Source organism: Panthera leo, chromosome B3 (genome assembly GCF_018350215.1).
Source record: "Panthera leo isolate Ple1 chromosome B3, P.leo_Ple1_pat1.1, whole genome shotgun sequence".
In the NCBI taxonomy this organism is placed as follows: domain Eukaryota; kingdom Metazoa; phylum Chordata; class Mammalia; order Carnivora; family Felidae; genus Panthera; species Panthera leo.
In genome coordinates, this window is record NC_056684.1 from 97,829,569 (window position 1) to 97,851,876 (window position 22,308).

Here is a 22,308-nt window from a genome sequence, read left to right on the forward strand (position 1 = left end):
TGGCTTAGACATTTAGGGTTGTTATGCTTTTTATGAAGTGGCCTTAAAGAGGTAATAGTCTTTGCTCTGAAGTCTACTTTGTCTGATATTAATATGGCCACTTCAGCTTTCTTTTCAATAGTATGACGTATGTTTTTCTTTTCTTTTACTTCTGACCTATTTGTGTTTTTATAAAAGCACATTTCTTACAGGCAGCATCTAGTGGGGTTTTACTTTTTTCCATTCTGACAATCTCTGCCCTTTTTATTTTTTTTAAAAAACTTTATTTAATAAAAATTTTATATATTAAGGTGTACAACATGATTTGATACACATATACATAGTGAAATGATTATCTGAATCAAGCTAGTTAACATATCATCTCTTCATAGTTACTATGTTTTTTTTTATAACAAGAGCACCTGAAATTTACTCTCTTAACATATTTCCAATATTCAATACAGCATTAACTGTAGTTATCATGCTATACATTAATAATCAGTCAATCTATATGACTGTAATTTTATACTCTGACCAACATCTCCTCATTTCTACCCCCGGGCCTCAAACTCTGGTAACCATCATTCCACTTTCTGCATCTACGACTTCAACTGTTTTAGATTCTACATATAAGTGACTCATGCAGTATTTTGTCTTTATGTCCCTGGCTTATTTTACTTAGTATAATGTCCTCCAGCTTCAAATATGTTGTCACAAATGACAGGATTTCCTTCCTTTTTATGATTGAATAATATTCCACTATATGTTACTTAAAAAAAGCAATGAACTTCGGAAATTAAAACACAAAGAAAAACAATCTGTCAGTAATTCTCTGCTATGAGTATCTGATTAGTTTTGTATTTTATGTGAACACAAAAGAGTACATTTCCATGTTACGGGAATACTACAGAAATATACATATATATATTGGACAAATTTACTTTCATATATTTCATATATACATACATATACTGGCAAAATTTACTTTCATGTGTTTCATATGTTTCATATATTTAACATTCAGATTTGACACGGTATGCTATGCCTTCTAAAGCATGAGGAAAGCAATACTTAGAAATGACTAGTTTTCTCTTAAATCAAGTCAATCTCCCAGTTTCTAAAATACAGAAGAAAAACATATAGAACACCAAATTCATTTCTAAACAAATTACACAATCTAGGAAATGTAGGGATAGAAGCATCAATTAACAATTTGAGTTATAAATTACCAAAATAAAAAATGTAATCACAAATTAATTCCTAATTTAACATGCCTTAAAAGATATGAACAAAATTACTACTTGCTGATCTTCTAAATGAGGAGCCCATTTTCTCTTTTCTTTTTTTTGGGGATTATCATTTTGCAGTTTTCAACTGTGAAACTAAAACTGCCTTTCTATCCACATAAGCAAATGTAGTACCTGTAAAGTTTCTCTGCATACATAGGCTATCTGCAGTTCTGATAATGGCCCAGTAACTAGGAAAAAAGAGAGATCACATAGTTACACATGTCAATAACACATTACAAACAGTCTATCTTAAAAATGACAGGGGCACCTGGGTGGCTCAGTTGGTTAAGCGGCCGACTTCGGCTCAGGTCATGATCTCACGGTCCATGAGTTCGAGCCCCGCATCGGGCTCTGTGCTGACAGCTCAGAGCCTGGAGCCTGTTTCAGATTCTGTGTCTCCCTCTCTCGGACCCTCCCCCATTCATGCTCTGTCTCTCTCTGTCTCAAAAATAAATAAACGTTAAAAAAAATTAAAAAAAAAATGACAAACTATTGGGGCGCCTGGGTGGCTCACTTGGTTCACTGTTCGACTCTTGATTTTCAGCTCATGATCTCAGTGTTTGTAGGATCAAGCTCCATGTTGGGCTTTGTGCTGACAGCGCAGAGCCTGCTTGGGATTCTATCTCCCTTTCTCTCTGTCCTTTCCCCCACTGACGGTATCTTTGCCTCCCTCAAAAATAAACAAGTAATCTTTAAAAAAATGACAAAGTATTAACAAAACTTCTATGTATATAATTGGATGGCTTCTCACCATGAACACACATTATTCTTATAATCAGGAAACAAAACAAAAGGAAAGTTGAGAACCTTAAAATGTACTTTAAAAACAGAAGATTTACTCCATAACGACTTTGGTCTGTGAAAATATAAGCATTCATTACTTGCAAAGTGTAGTAGTAGGCACCATAGGACAGTCTATATAAAACAACAGACATGATCTTAATCCTGAAAAATTTCTCTAAAATAAAACCAAGAAAAGAAATAAACATATGTAATTAATTATTGTTATATAGAGTGGAGAACCATAAGAGATCAATTGTTGAAATATACCAAGAGGAATCATATACATAAAGATCAAGATATTACTTTAGTATAATCCTTTCCTATATTTTTCAAACAGGAAGGCTTGATCCAGTACCTTATCTAAGAATTTAAAAAGCAACCAGGTTACTTCTGACAACCAGATCTCTATTACAAAATATAAGATCTTTCTGTAAGTACCTAACCAGACACTTCAGAATTATGCCTTCCAATACCATGAGAGAACATCTGAAATCTGGTGTTTGCTGACAGTGAAACCAAATCAGGTACTTACACATAATCGTTCCTCAAGAGAGATATTTTACTGTATTATTTTAATCACTGGCTCTCTACATCTACTCAGGAACATAAAATTTTGATTCCTAGTAACTTGATGGAATAGTAATAAAAGAAGGGAAGGCATCATCTTATTAACCGTTTATTTTAAGTATATATGTTCTTGATTTCTACTGCTATCTAGTATACGATATACAGGGATGGACACTTCTTAGATTCAATTTAACTAAAAAAATATCAGGTTTAGTAATGAAAAGTAGAAATATCAAGAAGTAAGATTAATGTCTTAAATTATTCATTAAGTTTAAAAGGGGAAGTAGTAAAAACAATGCCAGTTATATAGGTTTATTTATCCATATTCTTGAGTTCTTGTTCTGTCAGTGTGAATAAAAATGATAATTATATAAAAACTTTTCATATAAATGATAATTCTTCCTAAAATCACAGAAAAGAATTTTAAATTGAGTGGCACAGAGTTGTTTTCTACCAATAATTCTTTATTTTTTCATTTATTTATTTTTGAGAGACAGAGGGAGACAGAGCGCAGGTGGGAGAGGGACAGAGAGAGAAGGAGAGGCAGAATCTGAAGCAGGCTCTAGGCTCTGAGCTGTCAGCACAGAGCCCAATGCGGGGCTCGAACCCACAAACTGCGAGATCATGACCTGAGCCGAAGTCGGATGCTCAACCGACTGAGCCACCCAGGTGCCCGTACCAATAATTCTTTTAAATCAGACACATGGTAAAATAAGAGAACAATAATTCTAGCATGATATAATACATAAGAAAATGACTAGTGTGTAAAAAAATGGATTTGTTCTTGTTTTAAAAACTCTGTAATATTTTATATAATTGTAATATGTATGTGGTGCTAAAAATTATTTTAAATAAAAAGTATCCAGACTTTAGACATCAATCACAACTATTTTTTTTTGGTCATGGGTTATTTGTTGTGACAGAATTAGGTAATTATTATATTTATTAATTTATAATTAAATAATACATCAGTACATTTTCATTATAATTCAAAATTTTACTTAGGAGTCCCATTTCTCCCCTAGAAGTAATGACTGGGACACATCTTTTCATTTTGTTGTGCATTAACATTCATATGTAATGTGAATATAAAAAATTATATTTTTAAATGTCTAAGTGTTATCGGTTATGCTATACATGTTTTTTCATGATCTAGTTTTTCCATTTAAAAAGAGGCCTTGGGGAGATACAGCTAGTGGATATAAACGGAGCTACTTTACCTTTTTAAATGCTTCACAGTATTCCATATTGTAGGTGCAACATAGTTTATTTAACCATTGCTCTACTAATTTTTAAATTATTATTATTATTTTTTTTATTTAGAAAGCAGGGAGGGGCAGAAGGAGAGGGAGAGAGAGAATCTTAAGCAGGCTCCACACTCAGTACAGAGCCCAATGCGGGACCCAATCTTGCAACTTTAAGATCATGATCTGAGCCAAAATCAAGGGGTGGACACTCAACCCACTGAGTCACCCCAATTGACTGATATTTTAACAATCTGAGCTCTACAAGCTACAAATTATTTAAATATTATTTCCACCTGAAATTATTTAAATTATTTAAATTATTATTTACACCTGAAGAGCACTTATTTTTACATCCACTATGATGGCATTTGTTAACTGGATGACTGAAATTTGATAAGGCTGTCATATAAAGCTTTTAGCATAGAAATGTTTGAAAATATTTCAGATAATTCTTAATAAACTATACAGTACAAAGTTGCAATGGGAGTTTTACTATTCCATATTTAGTTAAATAAAGAAAATAGAAATTGTTTTATAAGGACCTGTGTTTAGTCTCATTAACTAAAACATCAGGAAACTGTCAAAAAGAAAACAAATTGGAAGCTAAATTGTAGAGCCAAAACAAAGACTATTTCTAAATGGTATTATGGGTAATATCTAATTCAACTCAGAAAACTGCCTAAATTAACAGAATGTTCAATAAAATACTTCAAGTTTTTGAAAATATATTTTTTCAGTATTTTTAAAAAGTTTATTCCTTTATTACTTCTGAGAGAGAGAGAGCGCACACGCACAAGTGGGGGAGGGCCACAGAGAGGGAGACACAGAATCCAAAGCAGGCTCCAGGTTCTGAGCTGTCCGCACAGAGCCCTAAGCAGGGCTCGAACTCATGAACCATGAGATCATGACCTGAGCCGAGGTTAGACACTTAACCAGCTAAGCCACCCAGGTGCCCTGAAAATTATACATTTTTAATACAAAAATACATCAACAACTAAACCTAGTTGTTTGCTTAGTTAGGTTAAGTGATTTCTAAGATAGATATACAATTTCTTTTATGTGAGAGTTAACCTTTGTAATTCAATTCTTTTTATTTATTTATTTATTTATTTATTTATTTATTTATTTATTATTTTTTTAATATATGAAATTTACTGTCAAATTGGTTTCCATACAACACCCAGTGCTTATCCCAAAAGGTGCCCTCCTCAATATCCATCACCCACCCTGCCCTCCCTCCCACCCGTAATTCAATTCTTATTTACAAAAATTGAGGCAGTTTCAAATATAGATAAAATACTTCCCTAGACACACATAGATTTCCTAGAGACTACATCTAAAAAGCAAAATTTGGACTGTATAAGAACTTCTGGATTTCTCAGATCAGGTTTCAGAAAATTTACTAAAAAACCAAAATAAATAAATAAATAAATAAAGTTTAGATTTCTTTTATGCAATACTGCAGGAGCAGAATACAACAATGTAAAAACGGTATATGTACCCATCAACATCCCTGGTTAACTAGAAATGTAAAACAACAATCATTAAACTCAAAAGTTTGTTTTTAAAATGTAAAGTCAAATGAACAGTACCATGGTAAATATCTTGAAGTGATCCGCCACCACAGTATTCCATACAAATCCACAGTTTTTCTCGACTAATAAGAGAAAGAAAATTATATTAGCTAGTAATTCTCAATCACTGAAATACCCTTACAATAAATTATATTAAAAAAAAAAAAAAAAAAAAAAAGAAAAGAAAAGAAAGAAATACCCTGAAGGCTTTCACTCTTCAGCACACCAAGGTTTAGAATGGATTACAGGGTGGAACAGGAAACTGCCCTGGCAGTCTCTCTTCCAGATTCAGAAGAGCAGAGTAACTTCAGTTTTGCTCCCATCTTAAATGGTTTAGAATAAGTTTTATGCGATAAAACACTTGTAATCATTCATAATATTTATTGTCAGATAAGGTATAAACGCATAAATGGAGATGTCATTATTAATATAACGGGGGAGACTATAAGAAAACCTGAGAAATTTTAGAACTTCAGACAATATAACTTTAAAATTTTATATGTATAATAGCATTTACATGAAAGGCAGGGAGAGTGGTAGTAAAGAAGTGCAAAATTCAAGAAGAGCAGATGTTGTTGTTGTTGTTGTTTTTTTACCTGAGATAGCTCCCAAAGTAGGCAACAATGTTGCAATGTTTACATTCTTTAACCATAAATATTTCTTGTTGAATCAAAGAAAAATCATCTCCTGAAAAACAAAATGATAAAACTTAGTAACAAAGTTACGTTTTGAGTCATATATGGGAAAAAAGAAAACTTTACAGTAAATGTTAGAGATGAGGAATTAGATACTCAATATAAGGGAATATAAACTGGGAATATAAACTGCTACATTCTTTCTAAAGAAGCAGAAGCCTTAAAAATACACAAAATCTTCGAACTCATCATTTCACTTTAAAAAATTTTTTTCTGAAGGAGATGTGCACAGAGATAAATGTTTTCTACAATGTGACTTAATAATGGAAGAATGAGTAAATAATTTATGGCACAGTTATACATATAATGCAGTTAAAACATGTTTTGATATGAAAATATGTTCATGCTATGTTAAAAAAGGGGTATTTTATATACATTATATAAATACATATGTATAAAGAAAGAAGTATCTTAAAAAACTTACACAATGTTTATGTCCAGGCGGTAAAATTAAAAGTAATTTTGCTCTGCTTGACTTATCACTTACCATATTTTCTAGTTCATGCCACGAAATGGCAAGATTTCATTCTTTTTTTGTTGTTGTCTTTTGTTTTTAGTGTTTATTTATTTTGAGAGAGAGAGAGAGAGAGAGCATGCAAACAGGGTAGGGTCAGAGAGAGAGAGAGAGAGAGAGAGAGAGAGAGAGAGAGAGAATCCCAAGCAGGTTCTGTGCTGTCAGCACAGAGTCCAACACAGGGCTTGATCCCAAGAACCATGAGATCAAGACCTGAGCCAAAATCAAGAGTCGGACACTTAACAACTGAGCCACCCAGGTGCCCAAGATTTCATTCTTTTTGATGGTTAAGTAATATTCCGTTGTATATATACCACATTTTCTTTATCCATTCATCAGCTGGGCTCTTTCCATAGTTTGGCTATTGTTGATAATGCTGCTATAAACATTGGGGTGAATGTACCCCTTCGAGCCTGTATTTTTTTTACTTCACTGACACGCAGAATTTAAGAAACAAAACAGATGTACATATGGGGAGTTGAGGGGGAGGGAGAGGAGAGGGAAACAAACCACAAGAGACTCTTAACAATAGAGAACTGAAGGCTGATGGAGGGAGGTGGGTGGGAGATGGGCTAGATGGGTGATGGGTATTAAGGAGAGCACTTGTGATGAGCACTAGGCGTTGTATGGAAGTGGTGAATCAGTGAATTCTGCTCCTGAAACCAATACCGCATTGCATGTTAACTAAAATTTAAATTAAAAAAAAAAAAAAAAGTAGGGGCACCTGGGTGGTTCAATTGGTTAAGCGTCTTGACTTCAGCTCAGATCATGATCTCGCAGTTGGTGAGTTTGAGCCCCACATCGGCGTCTGCTGTCAGCACAGAGCCCACTTTGGATTCTCTGTCCCCCACTCTCACCCCTCCCCCGCTCACGAGCTCTCTAAAAAATAAACATAAAAAAAAAGTAATTTTGCTTTCTTCTTATTCATATTTGCCAATTTATCACAAACTTGTTTGCCAATTTATCATGTTTATCACAAATTTACCAATTTATTCATGTTTGCCAATTTATCACACTCTTGTTTGAGTTATACAGGAAAAGTTAACAAAATGAAATACTTGTTAGGAATGCCTGGGTGGCTCAGTTGGTTAAGCATCTTAGTTTGGCTCAGGTCATGACCTCTCAGTGAGTTCAAGCCCCACATCCGGCTCTGTGCTAAGAGCTCAGGGCCTGGAGCCTGCTTCATATTCTGTCTCCCTCTCTCTCTGCCCCTTCCCGGCTAGTGGTCTCTCTCTCTCACTTGCTCTGTCTCTCAAAATAATAAACATTAAAAAAAAAAAATTAAAAAATGAAATACAGGTTAGATATGGGAATTTCGTAATTATTATGGGAACACCACCTAAAATGGTATTGTCACCATACCATCAAACTTCATTTTGTACAGTAGTCTTTTTTTTTTCAAGTTTTTATCTTAATTCTAGTTAACATACAGCATTATGTTAGTTTCAGGTATACAACACAGTGTACACAGTGAACAATTCTGTACACAGGTATACAATATAGTGATTCAACAATTCTATACATTACTCACTGCTCATCATGATAACTGTGCTCTTAATCCCTTTCACCTATGTCACCCACCTCCCCTCTGGTAACCATCAGTTTGTCTCTATAGTTAAGTCTGGTTTTTTTGTTTCTTTGTTCATTTATTTCTTAAATTCCAGATATGAGTGAAATTATATGGTATTTGTCTTTCTCTGACTTATTTCACTTAGCATTGTACCCTCTAGATCCATCCATGTTGTTGTAAAAGGCAAGATTTCACTCTAAAACAAAAACAAAAACAAAACACCCTATTTCATAATCATCTGCCAGTAGAAGGGGCTTAATGGAGATAATCTAAAACAGATGATGATCTGTGTTTCCCATTATCAATTTATGTAGAAGTAGGGAGTAAAGCCTGCAAATTACAGTAAAAAGCCTGCTCACCAAGGTGCACAGACTGTCTATGTCTGCTCCTGGGCACCAGAATATTGTTTCTCCTTGTATCTCACTCCTCTACTTGTGCCTTTTCCATTACAGCATTAAAACATTCTTTACACATGCTAATCTCCAACAAGCAGGCTAGATTCTAGTTTATCCTTCACTTTATTAGGAAGCTCTGAATGACACATGAAAGAAGAATAAAGAATCACCTAACTTTGTTAATATATACTACTCTTTGGATTTCAGTCTACTCGTTTTTTTTTTTTTTTTTAATGTTTATTTTTGAGAGAGAGAGAGAGTGTGTGAGCAGGCTAGGAGCAGAGAGAGAAAGGGAAACACAGAATCTGAAGCAGGCTCCAGGCTCCGAGCTGTCAGCACAGAGGCTAATGCAGGGCTCGAACTCACAAACTGTGAGATCATGACCTGAGCCAAAGTTGGACGCTTAACTGAGCCACCCAGGCGCCCCTCAGTCTACTCACTTTTAAATGTGCACAGAAGTCATATGTGAACTGTGCTGAAAATGCTTCAGTTAAGTCTGGAATTTAGAACAGATTTTCTCACAGGAGTAACTTCACAAATGATGCCTAACTTCTTTTTTTTTTTTTTTATAAAATTTTAAACAGAATATGTTTCATCTCAGTAGCCTAAACATGCTTATGATTTTATTTATTTTTTTTATTTTTAAATGTTTTTCTTTATTATTTTTGAGAGTGCAAATGGGTGCTAGACAGAGAGAGAGAGGGTGACAGGATTGAAGCAGGCTCTGTGCTGACAGCAGCGAGCCTGATGTAGGGCTTGAACTCATGAACTTCGAGACCACGACCTGAGCTGAAGTCAGACGCTCAACGGAGCCACCCAGGGGCCTAGGTGCCCCTCTTATGATCATTTTAAACCATACTTGTACCATTTTTCAGAACACACAAAATTGCATATGGGCAATTTCCACTGCCTGTGCCCCTGGAAGGGAGCAGAGCCACAGATAATATAAAGGTTTTTTTTCCAGGGGTGCCTGGGTGCCTCAGTCAGTTGGGTTATATATAGCTCAGGTCATGATCTCGCGGTCTGTGAGTTCGAGCCCTGCATCAGCCTCTGTGCTGACAGCTCAGAGCCTGGAGCCTGCTTCTGATTCTGTGTCTCCCTCTCTCTCTGCCCCTTCCCGGTTTGCTCTCTGTCTCTCCCTCTCTCTCTCAAAAATGATAAACATTAAAAAAAAATTGGTTTTTTCCAGTGAAGTCCTTTTATTTTTTAATTTTAATTATTTTTAATTTATATCCTAGTTAGCATATAGTACTATAATCAGTGATTCATCCCCTATATATAACACCCGGTATGATGCCTAACTTCTTAATGGTGTCTAAATTCTTAAACTGACTTATAAAAGCCAATAATATGGCTGAACTAATACTAATAATAAACCACTACTTCCTGGGGAAATTTAGGTGAGGTCCACCCCACAACTGTGGTCTCAGCAGAAGCTATGTGAGCTTTCCGCCAAAAAAGGTGGGGCCTTGGTGAGGCTAAGCAACAGTTTTTTACAGTTGTAGATGGAAACTAGAGTTCACAAGAATAGGTCATTAATAACTCAGATGTTTGAGGACTGCGGCTTCTTTGATATATTTAGTGAGTAAACTCTATTTTTGAATATATTCTTCGTATATCTGATTCACCATTGTCTTAAGATTTAATGCAAAGGGGGTAGAATCTTCTTTGAATTGAAACTGTACCATGGAACAGACTTACATAAAGATAATATTTCTGCAGTCTATCCTGAAAGGCAGATAAGCTAAATGTAGTTATTTATTACAGAAGTAGCTATTCTTTGATGGCTTATATCAGCTTCTTCAAAATGATCTAAATTGGGGTTTATTTTATTCTTCTGATTGGGTGATGCCAGACTACTGTTTCCTTTCCTTGATATATACCATAAAATCCACTGGATTCAGACGCTTCAGGCCTAGAGGTTCCAGCTCTGTTGTTCATGTATAAATGGGTTTTGAGGAGTTTACTTTCTCAAAAAAGAAAAGTTTTATTCTTCATACTTAGGCAATGTGAAGATGAGACTAGCTGAGAAATACAGAGCCCCATGTCTGCAGTTTTGACTAAGTACCTGTTATTTCCTTCTGGAGGTCTTGCTAGCTCCCTGAATTTAATATGTCCCAAGATACCAGTATCTTCTTTTAAAAATCAATTTTCTCTTTGGACTTTCTATTTGTGTTAATGACACTTCTTTTCTAAGGGACTAACCTCTGGCAGCCTCTCCATAGCCCTCCTAAGAAAACTGACCTCTATGCATCAAGAACTACAATTTGTGTCATGTGATCTTCTACTTGCTGAAGGCACAGAGGTGGACAACTGACCTAAAAGAAATGAGATGAGCTAATTATATTTGGTCTCTGTAAAATTTGAACCATGGAGACTAAGTCATTGGTAATCAGCAGAATCACATTAAAAGTGGAATATTAGAGTCTATGAATGACGGTGGCTAAGGTCACTAGAGATGTACTGAAAACCTGGCTTATGAGTACATCTTTATATAGGAAGGGAAAGATCCACTAGAGCTTGAATGTGTGCCAAAGCACAGGCAGAGATAGCTGGATCAGATAGCTGACCACCGAGACCAGAAACTTATAACTTTAGACTCTTTTAAGGGTGGGTGATTATGTCTGGCTGGTTGGCTGTCTTAAGGAACTCAGCCTCATACTCCTAGGAAAAGAGTGGCCCTCTTTAGCCAAAAAAGTGATCCAACGAGAGAAGGATGGAAGCTGTGTGTCTGGGATGGTTGACACTGGAATGAGTCCTGTTTCTTAGTGCTCTTAAGATTGGCCTGAATCCTGGAAGGTAGCTATAAAGAAGAAATGGACAGTGCAGGTATTGGTTATTTCATTCTGGTTCTAGATGGTACTGACACTGGGATTTGCATTTTTAATTTTTTTAAGTGTTGCATTAGGGTTCCCGGTTAGAATGTTCAGTGACCACCAGCGCAGTGATTGCAACTTCTACCAGTGTTGCAAGGCTAATATTCAAAGATAGATTTGGTAATAAGGGCAACAAGCACTGCAATGTCCTAAAACCCAAGTTTTAAAGAGGGAGAAACTCTACTGCTGTCCCTTGTTCCTAAGCCATCTCCTGTCTATCATCATACTACAACCCTAAACTACCATTTTTTTTAAGTTTTGTTTTTAAAGTTTATTTACTTATTTTGAGGGGGGGAGGGGCAGCGAGGGGGTGGTAAGAGAGAATCCCAAGCAGGTTCTACACTGACAGTGCAGAGCCAGACTTGAGGCTCGAACTCACAAACTGCAAGATCATGACCCAAGCCAAAAATCAAGAGTTGAACGCTTAACTGACTGAGCCACCCAGGTACCCCTCAACTACAGTTTTTAAGTGGATTGAGCAGCCCATTCCCTCCAACAGACTACTCTATAAAAAAAAATGTAGTCTTAATACCTGGGGTCACTTAGGTGGTTGATTTTTGCTTTCAGCTTCTTAGTTTTGAATACAATTAGCCAATGTCAGTGTTTATTCAGCTACCAGCTACTTCTGCTATAATCAGTCCATTAAGATTAGGATCAGGTTGGACTTTTGTTAACACCACACTTAAGGCATTTCTAAAAACATAAGGAAAGAAGAGAAGCCTTGGAAGGCAATACACTAGAACTCTATAGGATGCACTGGTTGACATAAAAAGCACAGGCATTCACATTCTGGAAATAAACAGGAGTAAACTGGTTGCACTCTTCGTGTAAGAGTCCTCTGGATTATACCTGGATTCAATATTCTTTTAAGGGTTTCTTGCAACCAAACAGGTCCTAAAAGATAGAACTTGGGAAATGATTAAAAGCCCCCTTTTAATCATGCCCCCTTAAAAAAATAAGAAAGAAGGGAAGGTATTAGGTATTAAAAATCTGGTTGTGACAAAATGAAAGGCAGCAATAAGATTCACTGCATGCTCCCTCAAATAATATGGTAGCAAATCATGGATTTAATACCGAGGTCATCAATTAAACCAGTATCTATAATTACATGAGCAGCTGCTGATCTACAGCAATTTAAAGGGCTTAAAGTTGAGCTATAGTATGGTTCCTTTAGCAACACAGCAATAAAAGGACAATGCTAATTTCTAGAACATCTGGCCCAAGGCATAGCGAGAAAAAGCACCATTATGAAATCCTAACAGCCCAAATCAGAAAGTCATCTTTGGAATTGCTGAATCATGACATCATACCCTCAGCTGACTTTGCAACTGCAATGGGTTTAAAAAAAAAAGAGGTGGGGGGGCCCTGACAAGTGGAATGGGAATATCTGGGAGTAGATCAGATAATTCCCAGGCCCCTGGCAATATATTTACTGTAATGTTCCTCTTTCCAGCAAAAGAAGTACAATCAACTCTGTTAAGGAGTGGACTCCTTATTGAGGTGTGGCCTATGATTAGAATGTCAACACAGCATGAGCTAAAAACTATATAAGTCAGAGCAAGGAAGAGATTAAATCCAGGAATAACTGTTGACTTCTAGGGAATATATTCAAAAGCTAGAGTTTTTTGTTTGGTTGGTTGGTTTTGTTTTTTTCTCCCACACCCACTCACCGCCCACTAACAGTTTGGAAAAGAAACTATTTCTATTCTTCAGAAGCTACCCTAGAAACTTTAATGTGCATATTTTCCTTGGTAAAGACTACATATAATTCCTATCTTTACTCCCCCTTTCAAACAATACAATAACAATGGAATGCTTTAACTCTATTACCTCTTCCCAACTCATTCTATTGTTGGCCAGAATATTAGTTCTTTTCTCGCAAAGATCATCTTCATTATCATTTTGTATATAGGTATGCTTTAGTTTTTTGAAATTTACTCATATTTAATCACTTTCTTTGCTCTTCTTACTTTTTGCATCTCAGACTTACCATCTGGTATCACATTCCTTCTGCTTAATGTTTATCTTTTAGAATTTCCCTTAGTGAGTTTCTATTGGTGACAAACATGGTTAGCTTCTGTATGAAAATGCCTTTATCCTGCCTTCATTATTAAAAGGTATCTTCATTGGATGTACAATTCTAGGTTTATAGTCCTCTTAGTTCTTTGAAGATATCCACTGTCTTCTACCTTCATTGTTTTGGTAAGTCACTGTTAAGTCTTAATAGTCCTTCTTCTATAATGTCTTCTCTAGTTGATTTAAAGATTTTCTGTCTTCAGTATTTTGCAGTTTCACCATGACATATGCAAATGTGCACTTTTAAAAAAATTTTTTTCTGGTTGGAATTCTTAAATATTTGGTGTTTCCTGTCAGTTCTGGAAAATTTTTCACAATAAATGCTTCAAACATTCCCTTTGCCCAAATGTAGCCCTACTCTGATTAGATCTCTGTTAAATCTTTTCACTCTATCTTCCATGTATTTTACATTTTCTTATTTTTTGTCTGCTTCTCTGTGCTTGCTATATTTTGCACAGTTTCTTCATTGCCTCTTCAGCTATGTCTAACTTGTTACATCTGTTGAATGTTAAATTTGTAATGATTTTTCGTTTCTAGAAGATCAATTTGGTTCTTTTAAAAATCTGCTCCTGAACGGGAACACTCTTGCACTGTTGGTGGGAATGCAAACTGGTGCAGCCGCTCTGGAAAACAGTGTGGAGGTTCCTCAAAAAATTAAAAATAGATCTACCCTATGACCCAGCAATAGCACCACTAGGAATTTACCCAAGGGATACAGGAGTACTGATGCATAGGGGCACTTGTACCCCAATGTTTATAGCAGTACTTTCAACAATAGCCAAATTATGGAAAGAGCCTAAATGTCCATCAACTGATGAATGGATAAAGAAATTGTAGTTTATATACACAATGGAATACTACGCAGCAACGAGAATGAAATATGGCCTTTTGTAGCAACGTGGATGGAACTGGAGAGTGTTATGGTAAGTGAAATAAGTCATATAGAGAAAGACAGATACCATATGTTTTCACTCTTGAGTGGATCCTGAGAAACTTAACAGAAGACCATGGGGGAGGGGAAGGGAAAGAAAAGTTAGAGAGGGAGGGAGACAAACTATAAGAAACTCTTAAAAACTGAGAACAAACTGAGGGTTGATGGGGGTGGGGGGGTGGGTGATAAATAAATAAATAAATAAATAAATAAATAAATAAAATAAAAATCTGCTCCTTCCAACAGTTTACTTTTTACTCATATTTTCATGACTTTTTAATTTATCTAATCATATCATATATTGAGTATATAACTCCAAAATCTGATGTCTTCATGTTCTGTTGTTGTTTCTGCTGGCTCTTGCTCAAGGTACCTTAATTCCTTGTGTCTTCTGTGATGTTTGACTTTGAACTCTTATTTCTTGGAACTTTATCTATTGGAATTCTTTGAAGCTTGGGTCAAAGTTGAGAAACTACACTTGTTTCTGCTAGGTGGCTGAGTGTGCTACCCTAGGAGACAAACTGAAAAACTAAGGTTTTTAAAGCCACACACAGTGCGACTCCAATTCAAGACAGGCAATATTTTTTTGATAGTCATTGGTTGGGCAATGGGCAAGTTTATTTCTAGTTTACCCATACTAAGACTGAATGGTTGGAAAGGCCTTTCTAGTAGGGTGATATTTGAGGAATACAGATGAATATAGTGAGGGAGTAGGTCAAATCGATCCCTGTGAGAATAGGATATAGGAGATATATATATATATATATATATATATATATATATGATATATGCTACCTTATACTATCCTATAATACTATATAATATCCTATATACTCAAATACTATATATACTCTACATCCTCAAATACTATACATACCCTATATAGAATATACATAGTATTGTGATATAGTATAGGATATATATATATATATATATATATATATCCTGTATATAGGATATCCTATATAGAATATATGTATCCTCAAATACTATATATATATCCTATATGGAATATATATAGTATTGTGATATAGTATAGGATATATGTGTGTGTATACACACACATATATGGCACATATATACATAGCATATATATACATATGGCATATATATATCCTATACAGAATATATATAGCATTTGAGAATATAGAGCATATATATATATATATATACATATATATATATATGTATATATATATATAGTATTTGAGTATATAGGATATATATAGTATTTATAGGCTACAATATATACATTTAGTGTGTGTGTATATATATATCCATATATATATCCATATATATATAGGATATATAAGATATACATAGTATTTGAGGATATAGATGAATGTAGTGAAGAAGTAGGTCAAATAGATCCCTATGAGAATAGTATTCTAGACATAAGGAACAGCAAATATACAAGTTTTATAGCAGGAGTGTGTCTGGCACATTAGAAAACAGAGAGAAGCCCAGTGTTTCTGAAGTGAACCACAACAGTGGTAGAAGATGAGATGAGCGAAGGATTAGAAGGCCAGATCAAAAATAGCCTTTTCAGCCATTATCATAAGGACCTTGGATTTTAATCCAAGCAAGATGCAAGCCTCTGAGATTTTTGAGCAATAGAGTATAGTATCTTGGTTTCAGAAGGATTGCTTCTGAACAGATGTGTTGAGAACAGATTCAATATCGCCTAAGGGGGTGGGGAGGGAAAAAGTTGGGGGGGTGTTGATATCATAAGGCCTAAAGCAGAATGATCATTGAGATAACTCATGCTAAAGTTGAAGTGGCTTAGACCAAAGTGGCAGCAAAGAAAGTGATGAGAAAATTAAGTCTGGATATATTCTGAAGGTGGAGTTTTTGAAGGTAGGAATGTTTATTTTTTAAATGTTCCACAGGTGATTTTCATCCACCCTCCTTCCCTTAATAGAACGACTATTATAATTCCTAGTAAGCTGTCTGAAGTTATGCAGTTATTAAGTGGTGGACAATGTTTAGAACCCTAGCAATCTATCTCCAGAGCCCCAAACCTATTCTGTCTCTTAAACCCCTAAAACTCTGTTCCTTCATGTGACCATGTTTTGGAGAGGGCTATAACCTTGACTAATACCATCAAAATATTCTTTAATGTTACATATTGAACTTTCACTAAGTTTAGCATATTTTAATATTTCCACAAAAAGTGAAACAAGATTTACCAATCGTTATTTCAGCAAATAACAATTGGTTTATGCTTTTCCTATCTCTCGTATTTCCACTAAAAGTACTGTTCATATTTCCTACTTTAATCTTCTATTAATAAATATTCACAGAAAACTATCAGAAACATGTCTAGTTCTATATGTGTATCAATAATGGAAATGACTTTAAAAGTAAATAAAACTTCTCTTTTATTTCATATTATTGTATCACATTAATATTGTTATCTTACAATAGTCTAGTCAATGTGGAAAAATATAAAGAATAAAATAAAATTTACCCATAAATTCACTATCCAGAGACATTTACCATTCACATTTTGATGTCTTCTTCCAGTCCTATAAAATATTTAAGGTTTCTCCTACCATATACACAAACTGGGACTCCTACTCTACAGTTTCACAACCTATTTTGTAAACATTGTGTCACTAAAAATCATTTAAAAGGCATCCAAGTTGGAAAGGAAGAAGTAAAATTATTGGTTTGCACATGATATGATCTTATATGTAGAAACTCTAAAGATTCCACAAAAAAACTTTTAGAATAAACAAATTCAGCAAAGCTGTAAGATACAAATTCAACACAAAAAAATCAGTTGGGTTTCTATACATTAATAATGAATAATCAGAAAAGGAAATTAAGAAAACAATTCTATTTACAATAGCATCAAAAATAACATACTTAGGAATGAACATGACCTAGGAGGTAAAGTACACTGAAAACTACAAAACATTGCTGAAAGAAATTAAAGATGACACAAACAGAAAGACAGCCCATGTTCAGGAATAAGATAATTTACTACTGTTAAGATGTCAATAAAATACCCAAAGCAATCTACAGATTCAATGTAATCTGTATCAAAATCCCAGTAGCATTTTCTTGGGAGATACGGGAAAAAATCATCTTAAAATTCATATGGAATCTCAAGGGACCACAAATAATTTTGACAAAGTTGGAAAACTCACACTTCCAGATTCCAAAACACATTACAAAGCCACAGTAATAACAACAGCATGCTACTTTGTGAAGGCAGACATAAAGATCAATGGTAGAGTGGAGAGCCCAAAAATAAACCCACACAATTATGGTCAAATGATCTTTGACAAGAGTGCCAAAGACCACTCAAAGAGGAAAAGAGAGTCATTTCAACAAATAGTATTGGGAAAACCGAGTATCTTCATACAAAAGAATGGAGTTTGACCCTCATATATGTACAAAAACCAATTCAAAATGAATTAAAGATCAAAATGTAAGACTCAAAATTATAAAACTCTTAGAGGAAAACTTCCTGACATTGGATTTGGCAAGGCTTTCTTAGATATGACACCAAAAGCACAAGCAACAAAGGCAAAAGTAGATGAATGGGACTATGTCAAACTTAAAAATTTTTGTTCATCCATGGACACAATCAACAGAGTGAAAAGACAACCTGTGGAATGGGTGAAAATATTTGTAAACCATTTATCTGGTAAGTGGTTAATATCCAGAATATACGAAAAATTCCTACAACTCAACAAAAAATAAATAACCCAATTAAAAAATGGGCAAAAGAATAGATATTTCCCCAAAGAGGATATATGGTCAACAAGCATATAAAAAGATGCTCAACATCACTAACCATCAGAGAAATGCAAATCAAAACCATGAGATGTCACCTCACATTCATCAGGAAAGCTATTATTAAAAAAAAAACCAGAATAACAAGTGTTAGTAGGGACACGAAGAAGGTGAAACCATTCTGTACTATTGGCGGTACTGCACACTGGTACAATCACTACAGAAAACAGTATGGCAGTTCCTCAAAAAATTAAAAATTTACTACCATATCTAGCACTGCTAGGAATTTATCCAAAGGATACAGGAGTACTGATGCATAGGGGCACCTGTACCCCAATGTTTATAGCAGCACTCTCAACAATAGCCAAATTGTGGAAAGAGCCTAAATGTCCATCAACTGATGAATGGATAAAGAAACTGTGGTTTATATACACAATGGAATACTACGTGGCAATGAGAAAAAATGAAATATGGCCTTTTGTAGCAACGTGGATGGAACTGGAGAGTGTGATGCTAAGTGAAATAAGCCATACAGAGAAAGACAGATACCATATGTTTTCACTCTTATGTGGATCCTGAGAAACTTAACAGAAACCCATGGGAGAGGGAGGGGAAGGAAAAAAAAAAAAAAAAAAGAGGTTAGAGTGGGAGAGAGCCAAAGCATAAAAGACTGTTAAAAACTGAGAACAAACTGAGGGTTGATGGGGGGTGGGAGGGAGGGGAGGGTGGGTGATGGGTATTGAGGAGGGCACTTTTTGGGATGAGCACTGGGTGTTGTATGGAAGCCAATTTGACAATAAATTTCGTATATTAAAAAAAAAAAAAATTTACTACCATATCATCTAGTAATCCTACATCTACGTATATACCCCCCCAAAAAAAAACTGAAAGCAAGTATCAAAGAGATATTCGCATGCCCATGTTCATAGCAGCACGAATCATGATAGCTGAGAGACAGAAGGAACCCAAATGTCCATCAACAAATGGATAAATGGATAAACCAAACATAGCGTATACATACAGCAGAATACTATGCTGCCTTTAAAAAAGGAAGGAAATCCTGTCACATACTGCAACATGGATGAACCTCAAGGATATTACGCCAAGGGAAATAAGCTGCTCACAACAGGACAAACACTGTATGATTTCAATTATAGGAGGTATCTAAAGCAATCAAAATTATCAATAAAGAATGGAGATGGTGGTCAGCAGGAGCCGGTGGAAGGGGAACAATGTTTAATGGATATGGACTTTCAATCTACAAGATGAAAAAGTTCCAGAGATCTGTTTCACAACAATGTAAATACACTTAACATCATTAAACTATAAGCTTAAAAATGGTTAAGATGGTAAAGCTTAAAACAGGTACTTTTATCATAATAAAAATAATTTAAAATTATGTGAATATAGCCTAATTTATTTAACCATTTCACTATGGTTGGATATCCAAGTATTTAAAAATATTGTTTTCAATTATGTGTTTTAAAAATAAAAATCTGGTAACCTAAAACTTTTCATATCATTTATAATAAAATTACAATACAAAAAGTAGCTCTCTTAATATTTATAATACTTAGCAATGGAAAAGCTTTTTGCACAGGTTAAGTACTAAATATGTTTCTGCATTTATGAAATGAAAACAATGTGAAATACAGATACCAAAGGGAAAACTGATTTTACTGTATAGCTAATACATTAATAGTATCACTTCCAGAAAACTGATTAACTCAATGCTCAATATCCTGTCAGATAATATTCCAACACCTTGTTGATTTGTTTTTGTTGGTAATAAGGAGTTTTTTTCCACTGAGAAAAATGAACACAGAATGTAAATACAATAGTCATTTCTAACAAAAAATTTTCTTAGACTCTGAAAACTCATCTAGAGGGAAAATCTCTATAAGTTTTAAATTCACAAATTTGGAATCAGCCACTGAAGTTCGTTCACCTTTCAAATTACATAGTAACAAAAAGTATCTTCATTTCAACATCATCTTGTGTTCAAGAAGCAAACTGGGATCTAATTGAAATTGAGTACCCTAGCATTACAAAGTGAATTCTACCTATAAAATGGCAAAAAATGTCTATTTAGCCTTTATTAGCTTTCTGTATCTATTATTTAAAGCTTCCCTCCCCCCACCAAAAAAAACTGGTAGCATTTGGGACCTCAACTTAACTTTTCTACCAATTCAGACTTGAACTTTCCAAAGAGGGAAGACAAGATACTTATTAAGTAATATTAACTTAATATTTAATTTCACAGATAATTTTGAAAAATCAAAATTCTTAGATTTTAAAACAGAAGTTAAATACTAAAAAGCAAAGACATACCACTTAACCAGAATAGCTGACATGTGTCCTATTTGGCCAAAGCTCCTACTTTGGGATTTCTTTCAAGAACATTAACAAGGCAGGGACACCTGGGTGGCTCAGTCAGTTAAGCGTCCTACTTCAGTTCAGGCCATGATCTCACGGTTCATGAGTTCGAGCCCCACGTCGGGCTCTGTGCTGACAGCTCGGAGCCGGGAGCCTGCTCTGGCTCTCTGCCCTTCTCCTGCTCATGTTCTGTCTCTCTCTCAAAAATGAATAAACTTAAACAAAATTTAAAAAGAGAACACTGACAAGGCAAACTAAGACGGTTGTTTAAATCTTTATATACTTTTTGATTTTTTAAAAATTTACTTGCTCTGCTTATACTTACAGGAAACAAGATGAAGTATTATTTAAAAACTGAGTAAAATGGTAAACATTTATTCAAAGATAAAGATTCTGGGGCGTCTGGGTGGCTCAGTCAGTTAAGCATCTGACTTCAGCTCAGGTCATGATCTCACGGTTCATGGGATGAAGCCCCACAGCGGGCTCTGTGCTGACAGCTCTGTGCTGGAGCCGGCTTTCTTTGGATTCTGTGTCTCCCTCTCTCTCTCTGCCCCTCCCTGCTAGCATTCTCTCTCTCAAAACTAAACTTAAAAAAAGGATAAAGATTCCTATTCATTTTGAAAACTGACTAAATTATGAAATACATTTGTCATTTTATTTTAAAATACTGAATTGTTTCATGAACATTTCCAATTCAGCATTTTAAAAAACAAGCACATAAACAATTATTATGCGTTAATCACCTTGGGCAATGATTTTATTACATCCCATCGTTGTAAGCAAGGCTCACAGTTTTGCTTTGTTTTAATTGAAGTGTGACTGACATACAACATTATTATAGTATTACTAACTACAGTCACCATGCTGTACGTTACATCTCATGACTTATTTTATAACTGGAATTTTGTACCTTTTGGCTCCCTTTACCAATTTCACCTATCCCCACCCCTACCCCCCCATCTCTGGCAGCCACCAATTTGTTCTCTGTATCTATGAACTTGGTTTTTGTTTTCATTTCGATTTCACCTGTGAGACCATAAGGCATTTGTCTTTCTCTGACTTATTGCACTTAGCTTAACACCCTCTAGGTCCATCCATGTTGTCTCAAATGGCAAGACTTCATTCTTTTCTCTCTCTCTCTCTCTCTCTCTCTCTCTCTCTCTCTCTCTCTCTCACACACACACACACACACACACACACCCCTTCTTTACCCATTCATCTATGGACGCATACTTAGGCTATTTCCATATACATCTTGGCTACTGTAAAAACTGCCGTAATGAGCATGGAGGTGCATGTATCTTTTTGAATTAGTGTCTTCATTTTCTTCGGATGAATATCCAGAAGTGGAACTGCTATATCATATGATGGTTTCTATTTTTAACTTTCTGAGGAAACTCAACACTGTTTTCCAGAGTGCCTGTACCAGTTTAATTTCTACCAACAGTGCACAAGGTTCTCTTTTCCCCACATCCTCACCAATACTTCTTATCTTTTTGAGAAGAGTCATTCTAACAGGTGTGAGGTGATATCTCATTGTGATTTTGATTTGCATTTCCCTGATGATTAGTGATGCTGAACCTGTTTTCATGTGTCTGTTGGCCATCTGTATGTATTCTTTGGAAAAATGTCTATTCATAGCCTTTGCCCATTTTTAAATCAGATCATTTGGGATTGTTTTTGCTACTG

The 22,308-nt window shown here is 35.1% G+C and overlaps 1 protein-coding gene across 3 annotated transcripts in view; it reads right to left on the reverse strand.

The window, feature by feature from the left end:
- MAP4K5 (mitogen-activated protein kinase kinase kinase kinase 5) overlaps positions 1 to 22,308 on the reverse strand; it is a 110,487-nt gene that overhangs the window by 55,807 nt on the left and 32,372 nt on the right. For all 3 annotated transcript variants that reach the window (XM_042943183.1, XM_042943182.1, XM_042943181.1), the window contains exons 4-6: positions 6,036 to 6,126; positions 5,458 to 5,522; positions 1,401 to 1,456 (exon numbers count right to left, since the gene is read on the reverse strand). In XM_042943183.1, the coding sequence (XP_042799117.1) occupies positions 1,401 to 1,456; positions 5,458 to 5,522; positions 6,036 to 6,126 (212 nt within the window). The remainder of the gene's footprint in view (positions 1 to 1,400; positions 1,457 to 5,457; positions 5,523 to 6,035; positions 6,127 to 22,308) is intronic.